Source organism: Festucalex cinctus, chromosome 2 (assembly GCF_051991245.1).
Source record: "Festucalex cinctus isolate MCC-2025b chromosome 2, RoL_Fcin_1.0, whole genome shotgun sequence".
Lineage (NCBI taxonomy): Eukaryota > Metazoa > Chordata > Actinopteri > Syngnathiformes > Syngnathidae > Festucalex > Festucalex cinctus.
The window spans coordinates 10,495,213-10,517,446 of NC_135412.1; the positions used below are offsets into that span (position 1 = coordinate 10,495,213).

At 39.9% G+C, this 22,234-nt stretch overlaps 3 protein-coding genes and 1 long non-coding RNA gene across 5 annotated transcripts; 2 read left to right on the top strand and 2 right to left on the bottom strand.

The window, feature by feature from the left end:
• The first annotated feature begins 358 nt into the window (after nt 1–358).
• LOC144013658 (DAZ-associated protein 2-like) lies at nt 359–6,511 on the top strand. Its single transcript, XM_077512771.1, has 4 exons — nt 359–560; nt 1,555–1,673; nt 1,751–1,999; nt 3,994–6,511. Exons 1-4 carry the CDS (start codon nt 548–550, stop codon nt 4,120–4,122), a joined length of 510 nt encoding a protein of 169 aa, XP_077368897.1. The 5' UTR covers nt 359–547; the 3' UTR covers nt 4,123–6,511.
• Nucleotides 6,512–7,223: 712 nt separating this feature from the next.
• Nucleotides 7,224–9,744, bottom strand: LOC144014935 (uncharacterized). Its single transcript, XR_013282653.1, has 4 exons — nt 9,487–9,744; nt 7,909–7,959; nt 7,659–7,712; nt 7,224–7,584 (listed from the first exon to the last, which is right to left on the bottom strand). It is a non-coding gene; the product is annotated as an uncharacterized LOC144014935 (long non-coding RNA).
• Nucleotides 9,745–10,753: 1,009 nt separating this feature from the next.
• Nucleotides 10,754–19,742, bottom strand: bin2a (bridging integrator 2a). Of its 2 annotated transcripts, none has more exons than XM_077512775.1 (13): nt 19,558–19,742; nt 17,805–17,900; nt 17,601–17,681; nt 17,426–17,480; nt 17,250–17,344; nt 16,665–16,760; nt 15,374–15,481; nt 15,208–15,293; nt 15,059–15,134; nt 14,897–14,979; nt 12,684–13,254; nt 11,942–12,001; nt 10,754–11,847 (listed from the first exon to the last, which is right to left on the bottom strand). In XM_077512775.1, the coding sequence occupies exons 2-12, from the start codon at nt 17,886–17,888 to the stop codon at nt 11,966–11,968; spliced, it is 1,371 nt and encodes a 456-aa protein (XP_077368901.1). In that variant the 5' UTR covers nt 17,889–17,900; nt 19,558–19,742; the 3' UTR covers nt 10,754–11,847; nt 11,942–11,965. The 2 variants fall into 2 exon arrangements, with proteins under 2 accessions (XP_077368901.1, XP_077368902.1); XM_077512776.1 differs by lacking the exon at nt 19,558–19,742 and adding an exon at nt 18,962–18,983.
• On the top strand, nt 18,249–21,210 carry LOC144013662 (uncharacterized). The gene is made up of 5 exons (XM_077512777.1): nt 18,249–18,533; nt 19,766–19,871; nt 20,024–20,130; nt 20,560–20,732; nt 20,809–21,210. The coding sequence occupies exons 1-5, from the start codon at nt 18,428–18,430 to the stop codon at nt 21,085–21,087; spliced, it is 771 nt and encodes a 256-aa protein (XP_077368903.1). The 5' UTR covers nt 18,249–18,427; the 3' UTR covers nt 21,088–21,210.
• The last annotated feature ends 1,024 nt before the right edge of the window (nt 21,211–22,234 follow it).

The following is a 22,234-nucleotide window of genomic DNA, read 5'->3' on the forward strand; positions in this document are numbered from 1 at the left end:
CTGTTTCCTGCCTTGTTCAACCATTGTGAAAAATACTTATTTGTCTTTATTTGTTAATTTTTCCCATCGGACAATCATTGTGGCAAATTTCAAATATATGGTTCCGTTTGCTGCCCATATTATCTATCTATCTATCTATCTATCTATCTATCTATCTATCTATCTATCTATCTATCTATCTATCTATCTATCTATCTATCTATCTATCTATCTATCTATCTATCTATCTATCTATCCATCCATCCATCCATCCATCCATCCATCCATCCTACACTGTACAACTGTTCATTTCACCATTCACTTGTCACCGCCACCGTCGACCGGTAGAGGGCGCACCAACAGAAAACCAAACAGTCGCGCTCGGTCGCCGAATGAGAGCAGCTGACGTCAACGCCGCTGTCCACAACAACAAGAAGCAGAAAAACAAGGAAGTGGACGACTACGATTTACCGCCGTAAACCTGTTCGTTTCACCGACTCTGTGACAAGATACGCAGAGTCCTCAGTGATACTCTGACATTCTCCTAACTTCGAACCGAATCGTAACAATGAATAACAAAGGTATTTTAACCGCACATATTACGTTTCCCCCCCCCCCCAGTAAGCTGCTTGGTATGCGTCGCTAAGGCTAAAGGTAGCAATGCTAGTTGTTTTGAACAACCGAGGCGGGCTACGTTATGACAATGCACTGACCGTGGCCGTTGGAATCTCGGTGGAACACGTTTACGAGTTTTAGCGTCTTATAGTATCGGATTCAAAATCTAATCTTGACTTAGTTCAAACGAACGAATGTGCGGTCATATCATGACGTATTGCTTATTACCGGGCGATGAGCTGTTTTAGGTTTCATTTTCCCAGAGTAGCAAGGGAGTTTACATCTGTAAGACGATATTAATAATGACTTCATAAAATTTCACTGCACATCAGGCAAAAAACAAAAACAAAAAAAACCACAGCATATACTTATAGCTAGCTAGATGAACAAAGAAAAAAATATCCTGCCCCTCACGCAATGTAAGTCAGAATTTTGTGTTTCTGGCATTTACTCATGATAAACTTGTTCTCCCTCATAATATTGTGATGTAATTCCCACATGGCAAATTGCTGCATTTATGTTTTTGTGGCTTGATAAAATTGCAACTATTCTTGTTAGATCACAACTCTGATTACACTTCTTACATATGACTTTCACTCTTTGAAATTATAACGTTATTGTCATAATTGGGGCTCAAAGGCCCTTGCGGAATCACCGATTATTCATTGAATTATCACCAATATTTCAAACGCATGTATCCTGGTGGAAAATTTTCGGGATCCCCCATGACCCTCTCAAATTCGGTGAACATGAAAAAGACAGCCATTTTGGTTTGGTGCAGTTATTTATTTATTTATTTTTTTATTTTTTTGAGAAATCCAGTCCTACAATGTTTGACTATCATTTCAAAAGCCTTATATGAAAAGTGGCAAGATGACAAAAGCAACCTATCACTTTTCCAACATTCTCATGTTTGATTTGCCCAGCACGTGTGTGTTAAAGGTAGTTGTTGTGTTGCAGGGTCATATCCACAGCAGAGTGTGTATCCTCAGCAGAGCACCGCCCCCATTTACCCCCCTGCTATGCAAATATCTCCTCAGGCGCCTCCTTACTCGGACACGCCTCCCGCATACTCTGAGGTAACCATAGCGATGATGGCGATGAGCCAAAATGGCAACATGTGAACAACATCTCCCCGTGTGTTTCCTTTCCACAGCTCTACCAGCCCAGATACATGCTTCCCCCTCAGGTGACCGGCCAGGTGCCTCAGATGTCCTCCCCCTATGTCGGCACTCAGGTCTACATGCCCATGCAGCCGCAGATGCCCGTTGGGCCGATGGCCCAGAACGTCCCCCTGGCTTACTATCCCATGGGGGCCATGTACCCCCCGGGTTCCACGGTGATGGTCGAGGGCGGATTTGACGCTGGCGCTCGCTTTACAGCCGGAACCAGCGTTTCCATCCCAGTGAGTGTTTGTCGTCGGTTGCCATACCAACGCAGAAAAACAGTGGACATTCGCTATTCGCGGGGGTTAAGAGGAAAGCCCAAATGGGAATAATAAAACACCCTCACGGCCCCCACACTAAAAATGCTTATTGCCTATATTATTAATAGTTTAAACCCTAAATATACTTTAAAGTATAATCCCAAATAATTCATTGCAAACTCATTCTACAATATTGACCTGAAAAATAAATGGCTGCAGTAGCGTTAATTTCCTCAACGAAAACTAAACCAAAATAATTCCGTCAACGCACATTTTTCACTAGACAAGACTAAAATCCTCATTAATAAACAATAACTAGGACTAAATCATTATGCATTTTCATCGACGAATGAAGACGAGACGAAAATGTACTTCACTTAATAAAAACTGGACGTTTTAGTTCATGAACAAAAACGAGATGAAAATTACCTCATTTTATATGATAACGGCTATAACGTTCCAACAATAATGTTAATCCAGCCGCGACCGCTAACTAATGCTTGCTAACTTACTAGCTCGTAGCATGGAGCCGTAGTAGACACCTGTTGATATACAGTGGAACCTCTACTTACGAACGTCTCTTCATACGAAATTTTCGAGTTCGAAACGCCTCAACGGGAAAATATTGCCTCTTGTTATGAAATAAATTTCTAGATACGAAAGGTAAAAATACATTACCGAACGCAACATACTTTCAGCTATGGCTATTTCCTACCATGAGCGTAAATACTAGATCGGTGTTTGTGCATCGTTCTGGCATCCCATTGGCTAAGAGGAACCTCTGCGTATACTAGATCGGTGTCTATATAGCGTCCTCATCATTCATCCCGCAGCCCATGAGGTGTTCCGATAGTTTTTCGTAAATGTATGAACTAACGGGCAAAAAATGATGAGGACAGCAGTTAAAAGGGTAGATGACCATCATTTTTATTCATTACTCTATTCTTTGTTTTTTACATTATGCACAACTAATTTATTGTGCAATAATCTAATTGGAACATGCATTTGTTACATGTTTTGATGCATTCTTATGCTTTATAAAACATTTATGTCTGAATTTTGGGAGGCTTGGAACGGATTACGGCATTTACATGGGAAATGCGTCTCTACTTACAAAATTTTCTACTTAAGAACTTTCTTCCAGAACCAATTAATTTCGTAAGTAGAGGTACCACTGTACTATATTTCAAGATATCTGAAGTATTAAAATTTTTGCTTAGTTTAATTTCAAACAAAAACAGAAGGTGCAGACAGTCCCCAGGGTCAGAAGCGTCTATAAAAATCTAAATAATTAGCACTGTTAAATGGATCTCTTAGGATTTTTCAAAATGGCCGATGCTGATATTCATCAAAATGCTGAATATTGGCGCAGATAATCGGCCCAGCCGATAATCGGTCTATCCCTAATATATATGCTTTAAACTTAATCCCTTAAATTGTATTTTTTAAATATGCAAAGAGATCAATGTGCAGGACATTGTGCGTCATTTAAAAAAAAAAACTAATCATAATAATTTTATCATGCATGAATCCATTTTTTTTCCAGAGGACACAAATGGCTCTGTTTTTATGTAATGTCCCATTTTAAGCTTGAACATTACATAGCGTAGGACATTTGATTCTCTAGTAAAAAATACATTTAAACTATTATTAAAAAAACATATGCCTTAATTCAATGTATAACAATGACACAGTTCAGCTTGTATTTGCTGGCTAAGTACTGGACTCCACTCAGCTACAGACAAAATTATTGATTAATGACCTCGTTAAATGCATCGGTTGGAGATAAGTTTGTTGGTCACAAAGTGATTCCCAATTCAAACTAGAATTTTTTGAATGCCTTCATCCGTCTGTGGCTTGTCAATTTTGATGATGCCGTTGAGCAAGAATGCTTTATATGTGTTAAATGGACTAAAAGGGGCGGGGCCCTCCCATTATTTGAGGAAATTATGATCTATTCTGTTTGCCCTCAGCAACCGCCCCCTGGACACGCCCCAAACGCTGCTCAACTGGCGGCCATGCAGGGCGCCAACGTGATGATGACGCAGCGCAAGAACAACTTCTTCTTGGGCGGCTCCAGCGGAGGTTACACCATATGGTAACACCAGCTGCTCCCTCGCACCCACACCCAATCCAGCGCTCACCCCTTCCCCAAAATCACGTACCGCCCCCCCTCCTCCTCCTCCTCCTCCTCCTCCTCCTCCTCCTCCTCCTTTAGGCTGCTTAGCCACAATACTGATATCACCTAATGGAATGTAATGTTTTCGAGCCCTTGTGAAAGGTACAGTACTCCACTTGTAACCTAGCGATCAAACGACCAACGTATTTAACGTCGTACAATCCATCCCATCGGCTTTCATTGCGTCGAGCTTCGGTTTTAGTTTAGGTCATTCCAGGTTCACCGCAATGGCGGCCTGTGCTTTGACACTAGTGGTTAGTGAGGTAGCTAACTTGATAGATTTCGCCAGGATTAGGCTTTCTACAGTAACTCCTTAAGATCAAATCCTTTGTTAAATGATTTTTGACCAACCAGTTGAAAATCACTGGTTGAGAGACCAAAATATCACACTTCAATCCGCATCTTTAGAGAAGAGTAGGCAATATGTCGAGCCACATTCATGTAGTTGATGATAGTCAAGCGCTTTATGGTGAACGCAAAAAAAAAGAGAAAAAAATCCCCACTTGTCTCTGTTTCCTTTGAAAACCTTTTAGTGTAGTGAAACTAATAGATGTGTTGTATTTCCGTGTAATTACCAGTATGACTATCACAAGAAATCCTCGAGAAAAAAAAAAAAACATGCATCAAGCTAGATTGAACTTGTACACGAGATTAAAAAAAAAAAAATAGCAAGTTGCATTTAAATAACTTACAGTAAAGAAAATGCACTTGCCGAGAAGTGGTTTACTGTACCTTATTGGGCAATGTGTAGATTTAACCTAGTCAAGTGCCAAAGAGCACTGGGGATCGTCCCTATTTCAAGAAACAAAACCCTCAAAGGAAAAATGGAAAGATATTTAGCAAATCCAAATGAGTTGACTGAGATGGGCTGGTTGGTGTAACATTTGTAGCTTGTGCATTTTCTTTCTGTTTGGCTGTCGGATACCCAGAGTTTATACATTAAACGTTGGAAATGTGCTTTGTGCGTGTATTTCTCAATTATTAATATTTTTTTTATTCTGTTTTGCAAAGGTTTCCGTTAGTGAGGCTCATGAATTTGTTTAAAAGACAACACTACAAGTCAGTTGTACCAAAGAAAACAACAATGTTTTAAACAAAGTTGTGAGCTTCGTCTTTAATTTGCACATCACTGATTTAATTAAATCTGAGATGCACTGTAAACTAATATAATCCATTTCCGACATCATAGTTGAGTGTGTGTTTGGAAAACTGTGACATTTTGTGTTAAAAGGCTTTATTGCTGTCTGCGTTAATGATGCGCTTGTTTAACAAAATCCGATCAGAAAACAACTACTGACGTTCGTGTACCTTTGCTGGCTATTTTGTGTCTAACAACGTTTTAGTGTAGTGTTAGTTGTATGGGCCGAGTAAGGGTTGGGGATGAATATGAGACCAAATTAGGGGGAAATTTGCGGGGATTTGTCACCAAGCCAAGATTGGCCCAATGAAGACGTGACCTCTAGAGGAAACTTCACCCCCTCTCCACTCATTGAAGATCCGAGATGTTTGGATGAGTCTATTTAAACAACAACAATTTCCAAGTGACATCCGGGGGTAGATAATTGCTTGTTTCCGGCACTTGTGTTTGTTACCAGAGTCGAACCAACATATTCAAGATGACTTTTTTTTTTTTTTTTTCAGTTTGTATGCTGTGATTTGTGTTTTGTTTTGTTTTAACTACACTATCTCAACACAAAGTTGCTGCTTGCAGAGGATGTTCACTGGGTATCCGACTACTCGAGTTCAAGTTTTGGCTGCTGTAGCCAAAGAGAGTGTGGGGGGGAAAAAAGCTAACATGGTACCTGCATCACTGATGGACTTGCCATGGAAAAAAAAAAAGAACAGCAAAAGTTCCTGAGGAAAATGGGGGCCCACAGCTTCCAAAACTTGAACTGTCCTGTTTGTTTTTTGTGTGTGACGGTGGTGCCAGCAATATGAAGTACTTCCTGTACAAGTGCAGCAACCGCAGCCCGACAGACTTCCTCTCTGTTAAAGGATCACAGACGTTCCTGGTTCAGGGATTCTCTTTCCGATGTTTTGTAAAAAATAAAAATATGTGTAAAAAAAAAAAAAAGAAAAAAAAAAGACGCAACGCTAAAGCGATGACGGACTTATTATGCACATGTTTGACGAGTGTCAATGACTTAGGTGCACTTAACTTTTTTATACTAAACTTAAAGATTTAAACGTGTAAGTTTAGAATAAAGGTTATTTTGGACATTTGAGAACTTTGTTTAAATTTGTTCACATATGTAATGTATTCAAATGGGGCACACTGCTAAATAAAGGACATTTGTTTTTTTGTAATGTGATGCGAGCATTAATGTCTTTTTTTCCATTTGATTTCCATTTTTCAAAGTGAATGATTGTGGCCATTTTATTCTCAAGTTTACATTTGTACAAATAGAGCATTTATCCTGGAGCCTTTCCCAGCTGATTTTGGGCTCAAGGCAGACTGCACCTTGGGTTGATGACAGTGCGAAATATTCACAACTACGGTACACCAGATTTGGTGGTCCCCAACCTTTTTCCCGCCATTAACCTTGCTCTCGCAAGATGAATTCTCGCAGTATTTGTGAGTTACATTTTGTAGCGCTCCCGCAGATAACCGCCGTTCCGAAAAGCTGGTGGTTCGGACCAATCACAGAGCGACATTGTGTTTGGGGGCGTGATATGCAACTGTGACGAAACCAGGTAGCCACACACATACATATATATATATATATATATATATATATACTGTATTATCTATATGGTGCAATACACCGGACATGCATGAAAGATTTTGCTTTCAAGTAGCCCTTGTTTGCTCTAAAACAGAAAAAAAAAAGTTCTCTCGTTCTGTCAACAAAATTAATACATTTTTTCCAAAACATCTTTTTTATTGCCTTCCATATTTTTATGTCAAACATGGATGTCAAAATGAAGCATGTCAGAGATCATACAAAACTTAAAAAAAAAAAAAAAAAAAAAAAAAAAAAAAAAAAAAGAGTAACAGCAAAAATAGGATGCCCCCCACACACACACATTTGATAAATATTGTCACACAATTTGACACTTGCATAATAAAGATCATGTTTTAAAATCTTTCCATCAGTTTCATGCGACACGTTCTAAACTACAACACTCGCACAAATCATTTCCTTTGGTTTCATGCGCACATTTCCTTCAGATAGGCATTCTTGGCGTTCTTCCGAGTGGCGTTGAGTTTCTCAAATGAAATATTCCTTCTTTTCGCCGGCGGCATGGTTGTCAGGATCCTCATCAGGGTCCTCGCCGGGGGCCAGCTCCCCCGTGGTCCTGTAGTCGCCCTTGTTGTGGCACATGTAGTGATACATCAGGACGGCCAGCAGGATCACTGTCAGCACGATGAGTGTCGATACCACTGAAGGGTGGGCACACACACAGGGGTCAATTGTTGCCACTGACAACAGATCACAATAGTGAACAAATATTTACCTGCGATAACCGTGGTGTCTGGTTTTAAGTGGGCCGTAGATGTCACTGCTGAAACTACAGTGAAACAAGCACTATGAATGATGGCTATCATGAGTAGTATGTTCAAGGGAAAAACACATATTAGGAGGTTTGGGGGGGATTTATACTACAAACATGTTTTTGTAGTATATTCGATTGAATATTGGTTGAAAAGGATTGTAAATCACTGTAAAAAGAGGCAGCATTTGTAACAGTACCAAAGTCATCTTACCATTTAGCGTTGTTGTGTTGATGTAAGGAGACAGCGTCACCATGTCGAAAGCTGAAAGACAAAATTAAAAATTAAAAATAAAATAAAAAAGTGCTGCCGCCTGAGGGTTATGACACAGCAAATTTCATCATTCAGCCATCCATTTTCTACGCCAAAAAGCCATGACACTAACACAAATAGAATAGTGTTCGGCATCTTGTACTTCCGACATCGCAATTAACAATGCATCATCAAAGATGACACTTTCGATTGGTCAATAATTTGTAAAAATGACACGTGTGGACTGTGGTTTGACCAAAAAGTATAGATTTTTTTTTAAATAAATGTGAAATTTTCCCAAATTTTGACTTACAAGGTTTTGGCCTGACGCCAGCGCTATATGATCCAAAGACAAACATCTCCCATAAAAGATTATTTGACATGTATCGTGTATATTTTTAAGTGGAACAATTTCATTAACTCACATCTTTTAACTCAAAACCAATTTTCCAATGTAGATTTTTATTTATTTACACAGGACCCTAATAAAGACCATTTGCACTTAACACATATTTCCTACCTAGGAATCATAACGTCGTGACTGCAATAAATAAAATACATATTAAAAAAATAAATAAAATACCAAGTAGGGCTGCAACTAACAATTATTGCAATAGTTGATTTATCTATCAATTAAACAATGAATTGAATAAAAGAAAACCCTTTAATTTCCATGCCTTTATTAGAAAAACAAGACATTTCAAATTGACAGTGCAAAAATACACGCATGCAAATTATGATTTCTGGTTTGGTCTGCAATGTTGATCATTGTTTTCCAAAGTAAAAGCATTTGTTTGCAAATGTTTTATATTGATTCAACACAAAGATGATCCATCTGCTTTCACAGAGCACTACACAAAATCTGATATGAAGAAGTCAGTAAAGTCAATAATCTTTATTGTCATTATTCAAGCAGTTTCCCGGCACAAATTAAAAAAGAAAAAGAAAAAAAGGCCCACTTGCTCATTACTCCACAAACGAGTACATTTTGACTGGAGTAGATGAACTTTGAGTTCTCGCGCGATTCACGGCAAAATAGCAAGAGGTGGCGAGTTACCAGTCACGGCAAAATACTGTTGCACCTTTAGTAAAAGTGACTTAACGCTCATACTCAATGTTCTTGTTCATACTGCAATTCAATATATATTTTTTTCATGTTGCTTAATGTGTATTATTAGATAGTACTACCCATGTTATTATACTCTTGCTCTGGTTATGAAAAGTGTGTATTTGAGAATTATTGACCCTTGTCTAATGTGTTGAGGTTTCGGTAGTCTTAATTCAAGCCAGAAAAGAAAGCGCATATAAAACGAAAGCAAGGGAATAGTCAACAACGCAACAATTTCCTTTTGTCGCGACGCCATTCGGCGGACTTTCGTTGTGTTATTTGTTTCATGCTAAATCAGCATTATTTCCACTAACATTCGAATGAATTTCGGATTTGCTAAACTGACGCAAACGCGACTTCAAATACTGCCAACTCAGTCAAATGGGTTCAATATTTCGTATCCAGCACAGCTGCCAGTCTGACGAGCTTACCTGCGCGCGCGTGCCTGCCACCAACAAACAAGCAAGTCAGCGGTAGAGTGAGTAAACTTCTACAGTGGAGAAAAGCTACATTCAACTCGTGCCAAAATAACACAAAGTCTCGTCAAGCGTCAATAAGTCGAGCTGACTGCGCCGAAGTGGCGTCTTAAAAATATTTTTGCGTTGTCAAACTCGTTTTGAAAGCGCTCGTGACTTCCACAATGAGCGCCGCGGGCGCGTACACGTGCACGAGCGTTGCCAGCCCCTCCCTTTCCTGTGTCCAAAGATTGTCAATTACGAAGAGCACAGCTATAGAGTTAAAATGTGCAACCGTCGTGCAATCGTCGTGGGCGCCAACAAGCCCCGCCCACCTTCGGCGTGCAAAGATCGTGTTCCGAATGATCACCACTACCAAGGTTCGATGCGGAGCAGACCCTTAAATTTACGACAGTTCCGTGGTTACTGCGTCGACGTAACCTCTAACCTGAATGCGTACGTAGGTCGGAAAGCGACTCACGTGATGTATCATTAATTGACGCAATCCAAGTCGTAATTACAGTAAATATTTTTGAAACCACAAACACTTCTCGGGCATAAATTCTTAAAATACTAATTAATACTATTTTTTAAATAGTGTAAATTCACACTATGAAATGTTATATCAGTACCGTTGTAAAACGAGAACCACCTTTTTTGGTCAACTGTGTTAGAAACACTCAAGGAATTTGTCTCCATGGAAATTTGAGTCATTCTTCATCCATCCATCCATTTTCCTGACCGCTTATTCCTCACAAGGGTCGCGGGGGGTGCTGGCGCCTATCTCAGCTGGCTCTGGGCAGTAGGCGGGGGACACCCTGGACTGGTTGCCAACCAATCGCAGGGCACACAGAGACGAACAACCATCCACACTCACAAGTACACCTAGGGACAATTCGGAGCGCCCAATTAACCTGCCATGCATGTCTTTGGAATGTGGGAGGAGACCGGAGTACCCGGAGAAGACCCACACGGGCACGGGGAGAACACGCAAACTCCACCCAGGAAGGTCCGAGCCTGGACTCGAACCCAAGTCCTCAGAACTGGGAAGCGGACGTGCTAACCACTCGACTACCGTGCCGCCCTTGAGTCATTCTAGTATTAGTAAACAACCTACTGTACTGCATTTAAAACGTGAAGACATCATTAACAATAAAGTCATCTTCATTTATATAGGACTTCGTGAAAAATTGGAATGAATGGACCACATTACATCAGGATAATCTTTTTAATCGAGGCAGAAACACAATCATTAAACTGAATCACCAGGCTGATGCGGACATAATAGCCAAAAAAACTTGAGACAATACGTGGGTTGCTTGTTCGCCATAATATATTCTTTTAACATTATAAAAATAGATGATGAATTGTTAATATTATAACGGGTGGGCTTTCAAGTCGCTTCAACTAAATTAACAATTGCAAATAACTGGCATTTAATTCTTCACATTTTCTTGATTTTAGTACATAAATCAATAGATTTATTTTTAGAAAAATGGTGAGCAGAGGTGGTGTGCTATAGCAAAGATGTTTGGTGATGTACTGCAGCTGAACATCATGACATCGTGTACTTCTTTGGACAGCATCTTTGCATGTAGTACACACCATCCATCCATCCATCCATTTTTATTATTATTTTTATTTTTTTAAATTTAAATAGCACTTGTCCTTATCAGGGTCACAGGTGACTTGGCGTTGACTTGGAGTACAAGAAGAGAGGTACACCCTGGACTGGTTGCCAGCTAAACACAAAGCACGTATTTAAACAACCTTTCACATGGACAATTTAGAGTCTTCAAAGAACCTAGCCTGCATGCTTTTGGGGATGTGTCAGGAAACTAGAGTAACTGGAGAAATCCCTCACAAGCACGGGGGGAACTTGCAAACTCAGGCAGGATTGCTGGAGATGAAATTTGAACCGATGACCTCTCAACTCTGAGGCAGACACGCTAACTCACAGTCACTGTGCTGCCCGAGCGTATTCCGTTTCGCTTCAATTCATGCTTCTATTTAATTTGAGACAATTCAATGATTATTATGCACATCCCTTGCTAAGCCTAAATGACGATTGACAGAAGTGAATTTCACAGTCACGTGAGTAATAAATTAGCTATTTACAGCATTGGTTTACGACTTGTTTGGAATTGCAGATTAGCATCATAGCTTCAAGAGAGAAAAACAAGTACAGTCGTCGTAAAATGTTACATATGATTGTATGTGTGTCTACAAAAGCGGTCAAAACTTAAAAAAGAAAGATGCTGAGAATGTAGGAGCGTGTTCGACAACGGATGCAGTCGCGTTCCTCCCCCCCTCTGCAGCTGTTGGCTTCGCGCTCAGCTGTTCACATTGGCAACATGAGATGAAGGAAAAGTCAAGCAATGACACAAAAAAGGAAAGAAAAAAAAAACTGTTTCCAGTGAAGAGCACAAACCTTGAGGCCAGGAAACTGGTCTTGTTAGACCTCTGTAGTCTTGGAGTCTGCAGGAGCCACCTAGAAGGACAAACAGCAGCAGTGTTTACTGAGAGGAAATAAGAAAGGGGAGACAATAATAATAATTTATTTTTTTTTAAAGGGGAGGTCAATCCCCCCCCCTAAAATTCTAGACAATATATTCTATGCAGCCCCACTAGTCTAAATACGGTATTGCGATTAATATTGAATTAGTGAAATATGAATTAAGCAGCAAAATCCAGCAGCCATGGTAGAAGGCAGCCATTTTGCCACTTGCTGTCGACTAAAAATTACATCATAGTTGCTCAGTTCTCAGGTAACAACCAATCACAGCTCAGCTACAGAAAAGAACAAATAAAACAAACAAACCATGTGAGCTGTGATTGGTCATTACCTGAGCAACTGTGATGTCATCTTCAATTGACAGCAAGTGCCAAAATGGCCGCCCCGAGATGTATAAAAACAGCTGGATTTTGCTTCATAACTCACATACCACAAAAGTAATATTAACTCATTCACTGCCTTTGACGGAAAAAGACGTCAAATGATGCAATGCATTTTTGCTGGGCTGGCAGTGAATGTGTTAATCAGAATGTCATGTTTAAACTGGTGAGGTTGCATATAACATATTATTGTCAAGAAATGTTTAAGGTTGACTTCCTTTTGACCACTTTATTAGCTCATTTCGAGATGTAAACCCCGACAACAACTATGAGCAAACCTTGTCCAGCTCCTCAGAGTTCAATCCCGGAACGTCCCCATTCTCCAGGCCGTTGGCTTTGGGAGTGTCGTGGCTGTTGCCTATGTCGTCGACATGCAGTAAACCGTCGTCTCCTGCGGTCAGCTGGAGCTCCAAACTCTCGGAGTCGCACGAGTTGTTCAGCTCGCCGCTGCTCTCGCTCAGTGGAGCGTCTTCTCGCTTCTCTTCCGCTTGTGCGGGACTCTTCGCATCGGACTCTTCTACCTTCAAGCCTTCCTCCTCCTCATGATTGATGCTTTCTTTTTCCGGATCAGGCTTCCTCCCAGCCTCCACAGCTTCCTCTTGCGGGCAAAGATCCTGCATCTCAACGCGGCTCGACTCCCTCGACTCAGCGACGCTCTCCGCGTGAGGTGACAGCGGTGCGACTGCGACGGCGCTGTGCTCTCTGGACAGAGTGCCGTGGCGAGGTTTGTCCGGGGACCTGAAACTAAATCTCTGCCCACTTTTTGGATTGTAGTTCCAGTGGAACTCGGAGAAACTGGCCTTCCAAGCTTTGGGCGACATGAGAGTTCGTCTCCTCAAGGAGCTATACCTTAAACGATGAAAAAGATAAGTCAAAATTAGGGATGTTTGTTACTACTTTTTACCCCCCAAAGCAATACTAGTACGAGTACGCAACTTGGTATTCACCGATACTAATACATGTACTGATACCAGAAGTGCTTTTGATACATAAAACTTCCCCCAAAAAATGACCCATCAAGATCAAACCAAAACAGCATTCACTTGCAGCCATTTTCAACGAAACAATGCCCTTCACTCCTGGCTGTTTTACTGGATTTTGACTGATTTTGCAAGGCCCATAGAATATTGTGTTCTATTGCTATAAAAACATGGAAACTACCAAAAGAAAGATTGGATAAAGTATATTTCTAGCTGTTTCCGTTTTGCAGCAATTAGCATTAGAATATAGCTAAATTGCATCATTATTCACAAATCTATTTAGTAATGTGAGTAAAAGAACTAGAGATAGACCGATATGTTTTTTTCAGGGCAAATACCTAAACCTATTAGTAGTCATTGTGCGATAACCGATATTTGGAGCCGATATTCATTTTCACTAAAAAGGGAAAATATTGGCATAAAAAAAAAATGAAACTCCAACTCTTATCATTATTATTATTATTTTATTAAGCATATATTTATTGAATGACGTTTATGGTTCATAAAAAAAATATATAAATACATAAATAAATAAATAAATAAATAGTCTATCGACATCTTTGTTTTAAAAATCTACCAAAAAGCTCGGGGATCTTCCATTGGCAGTAGTGAAAAGTGAAATAAAAATTTAAGTAAATAGCTCCCTATTGTTTGCTACAATAAATACAAAATATATATATATATATATATATATATATATATATATATATATATCTGAAGTATTAATTTTACTTTTGATTTCAAGGACAGAAGTTCCCAGGGTCAGAAGCATCATTGAAAATATAAATAATTAGTTCCTGATTACCCCCCCAAAAACTTTTTTAAAAGGATGTATTATTTATCGGCCATATAATTCTTCAAAATGGCCGATGCTGATATTTGTCAGAATGCTGAATATCGGTGCCGATAATCGGTCTATCCCTAAAAATAACTTTTTTTCCCAACATGGTCCTGGTTGATCTCTTCTGCTCCACCTACTAGCCGTTTGTGTACTAACTACCATTTTTCAACCGTTTTTTTTTTTGCAGTTGAGAGGCATGCATCAAAGCCTTCTGTATGCGCCAGCTTAAAAAAAAGGAGCAAAAAAAAACAACAAAAAACAAACAAAACAAAAACGTATAAATACGTCTTTGGGACACCTAAAACATTTAAAATAGAACGTATTTATACGTTTTGGGGAGCAAATGAGTTAAAAATGCATGAAATGATTGGCAATTTTCTATTCTTAGAATTTCTCATTTCTACAGCTACAAGAGGGCTGCCGATACTTTTATCGGCCACCATCATGAACCTGCTATTAGTATTCGTCAAAATATAGCCATTGAAGATGCTTACTCTTTCCTTTGGGACAACGCAATCAATTTTGCATGTAATACAGAGCAGTGATTTCGCTGGACAATCTAGTGGTCCACAAACCTGGCATGTGAATGTGAACATCCCACTTTACAATTAAAGCTAGTTATTGTATCCATCTAATGTGTGATATTGTACAAAAATGAGAAAAGCAGTACTTTTGCACTCCCTTGACAGCAAACACTTTGTCCGGATGCTGGGCCTGCAGTTCCTTCACCACATTGTACAGATCCAGGTTGAGCTATGGGAGAGAGGATGTTTGGTTTGAAAATAAACGTTTTATTTGTTGTTGTCACTTTCTCGATGCTAACACAGCCCACCGTTCTCATTTCCTTATAGAAGAGGTCTCGTAAGCTTGATACCGCAGAGAAGACTGTCACGTAGCATCCAATGCGGCTGTGACACAAAAAGGTAATGAGCGTGATGTGCTGGGGGAAAAAAATTATTATTATTTTTTTTAAAAGAAGACCTTTCATGTAGCACAGGGAGCTCCTCTTTCAGCTCATTATTGATTCCTTCATAGACTTGTTTAGTGCCATTCATCTCTTCCTCAGCCTGAAAAAAAAGTTTCTTACTTTTTCAGGAAAAAAAAAAAAAAGGATAATTTACACGATGTAACGAGTATATATGAGAACCTTGTTGATCTTGATGTCATCTCTCTTCTTGGCCACCTGCAGGGCCTCTAGGTGGTGACGGGATGAGTCGTAGTCCACCAGTTTCCTCCCTCTCTTGGCCACTTTCTCCTAAAAAGTCACATGTACCAATCAATATTCACTCGACTACTTCATTAGGACTTCCCAAACATAATAATAAAAGGATATTGAATTAACTTATACAGTAGGCCTATTGTAAAAAAGAATGATTTAACAAGACAATTAACACATGAAAAAAAAGACTTGTTACAGGAACAAAGTTGGAATATTACAGGAATAAGATTAGCATTCCGCAAGAATAAAGTTGTAATATTATGTGAATGGTATTTAAGTCTGAATAGTAAAGGCGGGGTCTTCAGTTTTCACTCAGGAAAATGCACTACATAAACACAGGATGTATACTCATGAACTCCTTCTCAATCTACACATCTGGGCTTCTGTTAATGTGTGGTGGTGATTTTTTTCCTAAAGCCCCACCCCCACCCCCCAGCCTGTATTTTGCCATTTTGTGTTTTTTTTTTCTTTTTTTGTCAACAGCGGGACGTTTCTGTGGACAGATAGTTGTTTACCATCGTAGAGTGGGGGGTGACGGGGGGCGTGTCACTCACTGTTGCCAGATGGGGCCGGTTGAATTTGTCGATTTTTTTTTTCCCCCCACTCACTCAAGTGGAAAATAAAAATAAAATCCGCGCGTTCTGTCAAGTTGCTGCGGGAGTGACGTCATGCAGCTGATAAATTCGCCCGGCCCCGTCTGGCAACAGTGAGTGACACGCCCCCCGCCACCCCCCGCCCTGCGATTGGCTGGAGGGGTAAACAACTGTCTGTCCACAGAAAAGTCCTGTTGTTGACAAAACAAACACAAAATGGCAAAATACAGGGTGTGGGGGGGTGTGCTTTTAGGAAAAAATCACCACTACACGTTAACAGAAACCCAGAGGTGTAGATTGAGAAGGAGTTCATGGGTATACATTCTGTATTTATATAGTGCATTTTCTTGAGTGAAAACAGAAGACCCCGCCTTTAAGAAAATAAAGGAGTGATTTATGAGAATAAAGCAGTAATGTTATAATTGAAATGCAGTAATACACGAACATTTTTATCTGACTGAAGTAACCTTGTGTCTGTCAGTGTACAGCTACAACTTAAATGATTACCCGTCTACAGAACTGACAGTTATCTTTCTAAACGCAGAATCTATGGTGCAACGTTTGTATAGGAGATGATTATTTTTATGCAGTTGTTGTGTTGTGCCGTGTATCTTGAGTTAACCTACTCTGATATCTGGGAACTGACCCACATAGAACTCCATGGTCCGAACGGCTTGGTCCAACAGCTTCACCTCGTGGTCATTCCAGAGAAGATCCTCACCCTTTTTATAAAAAAAAAAAAAAAAGAAAAGAAAAGAAAAAAAAGAAAGAAAAAAAAAGGGGGATATGATCATATAAAACCAGATATTGGAAGTAAAACTTAAGTGAAGTAGACTATGAATGTGGAAATTATAAGAGAAAATAAGTGTGCTTTATTTCATCTAACTCCCACTGCCCACAGATTTTTTTTTTTAAATCATGCATTTAATCACACTTTCTGTCTGCACGGGAAACAACACTATTATTTAATATTTTTTCCCCAAGAGGTCTATTTCTTGGCCATAACAGTCATCCTCATGATGAGTGATGTCAGCGCACGAGAACATTAGGCTAACTGCATGATGGAATGGGCTTTGCTGGGTGGAATATGAATTATGTAAAACCAGCACAACAAACGTGTGGAGGAGCATAGTTGTGTGACTTCTAGTACCACCTCAGTACATGTTAACGCTAACAGTTTGCATATGAGCAAGGCTAGTGTCGGGCATGACCTCCACTATGGCTCCAATGTCTTCTTGTCCCACCCAATCGCTTTCGTAAACATCAAATAAAGACTGCGAAAGACGTCTTGAGGCTTCTCGCATGTCTGGAGGGGGCAGAAGCGGTCATGTGAGGCAAAAACATACACAATCTAGCATACTGTTCAGAAAGACACAAAGGAAGTGACCTCGAACTGCTTCTATGTAATTCCTCAGGTCTTTGTATATTCTGTTGCCATCAGTCTGCGAACAGACAAGAAGTGAGTATAAATATCAAGGACTGTGTCTTCCCTCATTTGGTTTTCATCCAAATAAGTCCATCAATTCACTGAATGAATATTCCTTTATATACTATTTTTGTACCTGCTGATCATAGAACAGTTGGACATAGTGTTCAAATTCATCATCCCTGGTCTCTTCTGACTTCCCTAGCTTCTGCAGTACCTACATGCAAAAAAAAAAGAAAAAAAAAAAAAAAAAAAAAAAAAAAAAGTTAAAATATAATAAAATAAAAAATAAACAACTGACAACAGTCAACGTTTAAATGTCTCGATTTAAGATGTGTACCTTTTCTTTGCCTCTGCTCAGCCGTCTTTGGACTTTTTTGGCAAAGTCTCCGCTGCCACCTTTAGGACTTGTGCGATCCGCCATTGTCAGTCTTGTCTGGGTATGATATAATAATATTAGTAATTTCTTTTAGTTTTCCATGGTGGTGTATGTCTGGTATTTGAATCAAATTTGTGAAGGTCAGAAATATATGGTGGTTATTGGTTAACAGTGTGCCTCACAATGAGGAAATCCTGGTCCAAATCTACATTGGAACATCCCCATCCGTTTATGGGTTTTCCCAAGGTGGCCTGGCTTCCCACCCACATTCCAAAAACATGCATGTAGTTACACTGAAGACTGTTAATTGTCCACTGGTTTGTGTGTGAATGGTTGTCGGTCTATACATGATGTGCGCTGCATTGCCCCGTTGCTCGAATAACTACATTACCCACATCTCCTTGCGCCACACCACGCCCCATCAATAACATGGCGACTCTGAACTATGCTCGGTAAATTTATGGTTAACCAAAGCTAACTTCGTAAGAGGAGTGGCCCCAAACGACGCTGAACTTCAGCGTCGTTGTCCACATAACTAAAAGTCTCAGGCTCTTCAGCTGCAAGCCGACCTGAGTGACTTTATCATGGGGAGCACGGTGGCCAAATGTGCCATCACAGACCTCGGCATCCAGTGGGCAGGCTGGGCACTGGCGGCAGCGCTCAAAACCGAAAAGTTGTACGACTTGGCAGGTAAAAAAAACAAAACCAAACAAACTTGCTTTTTACCCCAGAAGACACTGCGCAAATTTGTTATATAAACTAACGCGCTTTTCATTTCTTAAAAAGCTCTTTGGCTATGATGTCACTTTAGTTTTTTAATTTAACACTGCAAACGGGGTCAGCGTGTTAATTAGTCGCATTACAAAAGCTGTTGTGCAACAACCTAGTCATTGGTTTGCGTTTAGAGGATTGGAGTAGCAATATCCAATCACAAAATAAACATAAATAAAATATAATAAAGAGACTAATATTTTGAGTTCATGCAATTGTAGAAAATCGAAAACATATTCCGGTTTTTTTTTCTTTTGAATAATTTCACCAGCATTTAAACGCAGGATTAAAAAAGAAATGATTGATTATGGGGGGAAATATGAGGCCATACAAAAACAGATTCTCACCTGGTGGATCGAGACAAGTAGCCTACTGGAGAAAAAAAAATGACACGGTGTCCTCGTTTTACGATGGATCAAGATTACGAACGACACGTAATGAACTACTTTGATTGAAGACATTCTCAGTTAGCACTGTACTTCTTGTTTTTCACTGGACTGAAAAATATATTTCATCCAAAAATAATACTGTGTTTCATTCTGATTTTACTACTGTACTGCCGGTGTTGGCACTTGGCACGTTCTGACTTGCGCACAAATTCAGGATACGTCGCCACCATAAACTACAACCCAGTTTGAACTTTTATATTTAGAAAACATTGTTAGTGTCAGAAGTTTCCTATAAAGAAGAGATCAGTGCCAAGATCAAATGAAATTTTGTAGCTATATTTTGTGCAATTCAAATATTTAATTGTACTATATCTGAAAGGCACTTTGAACATATAGAGAAAGCTTGTGTAGTTACTCTATATACATATGATGTAAATATGTTTTCAGAGGCTATTTTTGAGCAATACATACTCTTCATTTTTATTAACACCCCAAAAATGTGTTGCAACAGTAGAAATACAGCTTTAGTCCATTGTTACGAGTCAGTCACTTACCTTTCAACGTGGCCGTCCGATTTCACCTTGACACTTCGGTGTCACCCGTTCCTGTCACTTGTCGCCTGTCCACTGCGCTTCTGGGCGGTGTCACCCTTGAACCTTGGAACCAATTACCTGCCGTTTCCTGGGTAAAAGATTGATGAAAGCACGCCTTAGTCGGCAGCAATCCAACCAATGTGTGATTCTCCGGCTTATACTTTTTCAGGATCTGGCACGTTTGTACTGCTCGCCCACCTGAGCCGTCTGTGGGGAGGGGCTGCCCATCTTCGGCAGAATGTTCAGACTGGGCTGGTGACGGCGTGGGGGCTCAGGTATGTTCTTCACCTGGGGTCCTTATCATTAAGAGGATGTGATGATGCAAACAAAGGAGAATGAAATTTCAGCTGTGCCACCGAGGTCAGCGGAGAAACTCTAAAGTCGAGTTAATGAATAATGTCTGGTTAATGACACTTTTTTCCTGCAGGCTGGGTACATTCCTCTTCATGCGGATCTTGAAGGACGGCCAGGATCGAAGGTTTAACAATGTCCGAGGCAGCCCGGGGACTTTCTTTGTTTACTGGACTATTCAAGGTACTTAATGCAACTTGGGTGGTCTTCACAAATATTACCTAAAAAAAATCATATACCTACTCATTTAAAACATGAAAGCGGCCATCTTGCTGGTACGCAATGCATTGTGGGTTCATTACACAAGTGTTGTCATGTAAACGCGCTGTAATTGCTGCACTGTTCTAAGCTGTGGTCAAATAGCAAACAGGTCACACGTTCACCCTGGAACCGGGGTTCAGGGGAAGGTCGCCATTGAGGTTGTACAATTCCGAGTGCTTAAGTTTCCACTTTGTATGATGCTTAAGACTCTAAAAGTTAATAAAATGTTACATACAACATATTAAGCGCCTCAAACCTATGATGTGAAACCTTCAACTATAAAATAGATAACAGCCCCATTACATGACAAAAACAAAACAAAAGGATCACTTTTTTTTTTTTTTTTGCCAGCTGTGTGGGTGTTTGTGACGCTGCTGCCCACCCTCATGCTCAACAGCGAAAAGCGCAACGTTCCTCTGGGAGCGCGAGACTACGTTGGCTGGACCCTGTGGGGCGTCGGATTTGCTGCAGAGGCCATCGCCGACCAGCAGAAATGGATTTTCAAAGGCGACCCAGATAACGTTGTGAGTATACCTGCTAAAATGCAGGCATGAAACTGCAAGTACGCATTTGCTAACATGTCGCGTTCCCTGCTGCCAGGGTAAGTTCATCCAGAGTGGACTGTGGGCTTACAGCAGACACCCCAATTATTTTGGAGAGATTCTGCAGTGGTCAGGTCTGTGGCTGTCAGCCTCGTCAGTGATGAAAGGTCCTCAGTACCTGAGTGTAGCGTCGCCACTGTTTGTCTGGTTCCTGCTGCGCCATATCAGCGGCATTCCCATCCTGGAAAGGCAGGCCTTGAAAAAGTGGGGCTCTGACCCAAGCTTCCAGGACTATCTCAAGAACACTCCTCTACTGTGGCCGTGGCCAAAGTTTTGACAGTGCCCTGTATGATGATACATTTTCATGCAAACCAATTTAGTAAATCACATTTTTCTACAGCAGCCTTTGATTTTTTTTTTTTTTTTAATGTGAATAAATGCCATTATTTGCCAATAGAAATATTAGTCTGCTTTTTGACATTTTTATTGTTTGGCTTTCAACTCAGCATGGTTTTACTGTTTTTTTTTCTTTTTTCTTGTGTTCTGTCTTTGTTTAGAAGTCTTGATTTATGCTTTACATACAGCACTTTGTATGCAGCTATAGCTGTTTTAAAGTGTTTTCTAGAGTTGAGTAATCCATTATGTACACACAATGAAAACATCAAGCATAAATGACAAGAAAAGCACGCATTTTTTTTTTTTTAAATAAGTGTATTTTAACTAAGCGAAAGATTACACAACAAACATCAACAGTATAGGTCGCAAAGTATAAAACATCCAACTGGAGTAACCTAAAACTGGCAGGCATACCTTCAATAATAAACTGCACCCTTCAATTTCTTAGTTACACTTGAGTTGAAAAGCTGTCTAAAGAAAAGATTCACAAACCAGCTGTGACATGAAGACCACTTGCGCACTAAGAGTCGTAACTGATGTTCTGCCTTTATAAATGTAATCATATTGTTTTGATTTGTCAAAGTTATTACACAAAGTCTATTTTGGTTACCTCAGTTAAATCAAAGTCAGGATATTAGAAAGAGCTCTCCATATGATAGCCAAATGACAATAATTATGAAATTATGTTTCTAAAGCAGTCCCACAAAGACGTGTTCTAGAGCCACTGATTTTAACAGCTACCCTCAATTCTTCCTAAAACAAACTGGTGAGGATCAGAACTCCAAATAGGCAGTACTTATAAGTACTTGGGTATTGTTCCTGACCAAAATTTGTCTTTTAAATCACATATTGAGGGCCTTGCTTAAAAACTGAAGGTTAAATTGGGGGCTTTCCTATAGGAGTAGATCTCGTTTTCTTTTATGGCAAGGACGTGTTATATTTCAGCAAGCCACTTTTTTTTCCTTTACATAATTGCACCAGTACAACACCTGAGGGAATTGTAAGTGTTTGCCATTGTGCTCTGAGTTTTATTACTGGTTGCAGAAATCATGTTCACCATTGTACGCTTTATTCTGTTGCCAGGTATC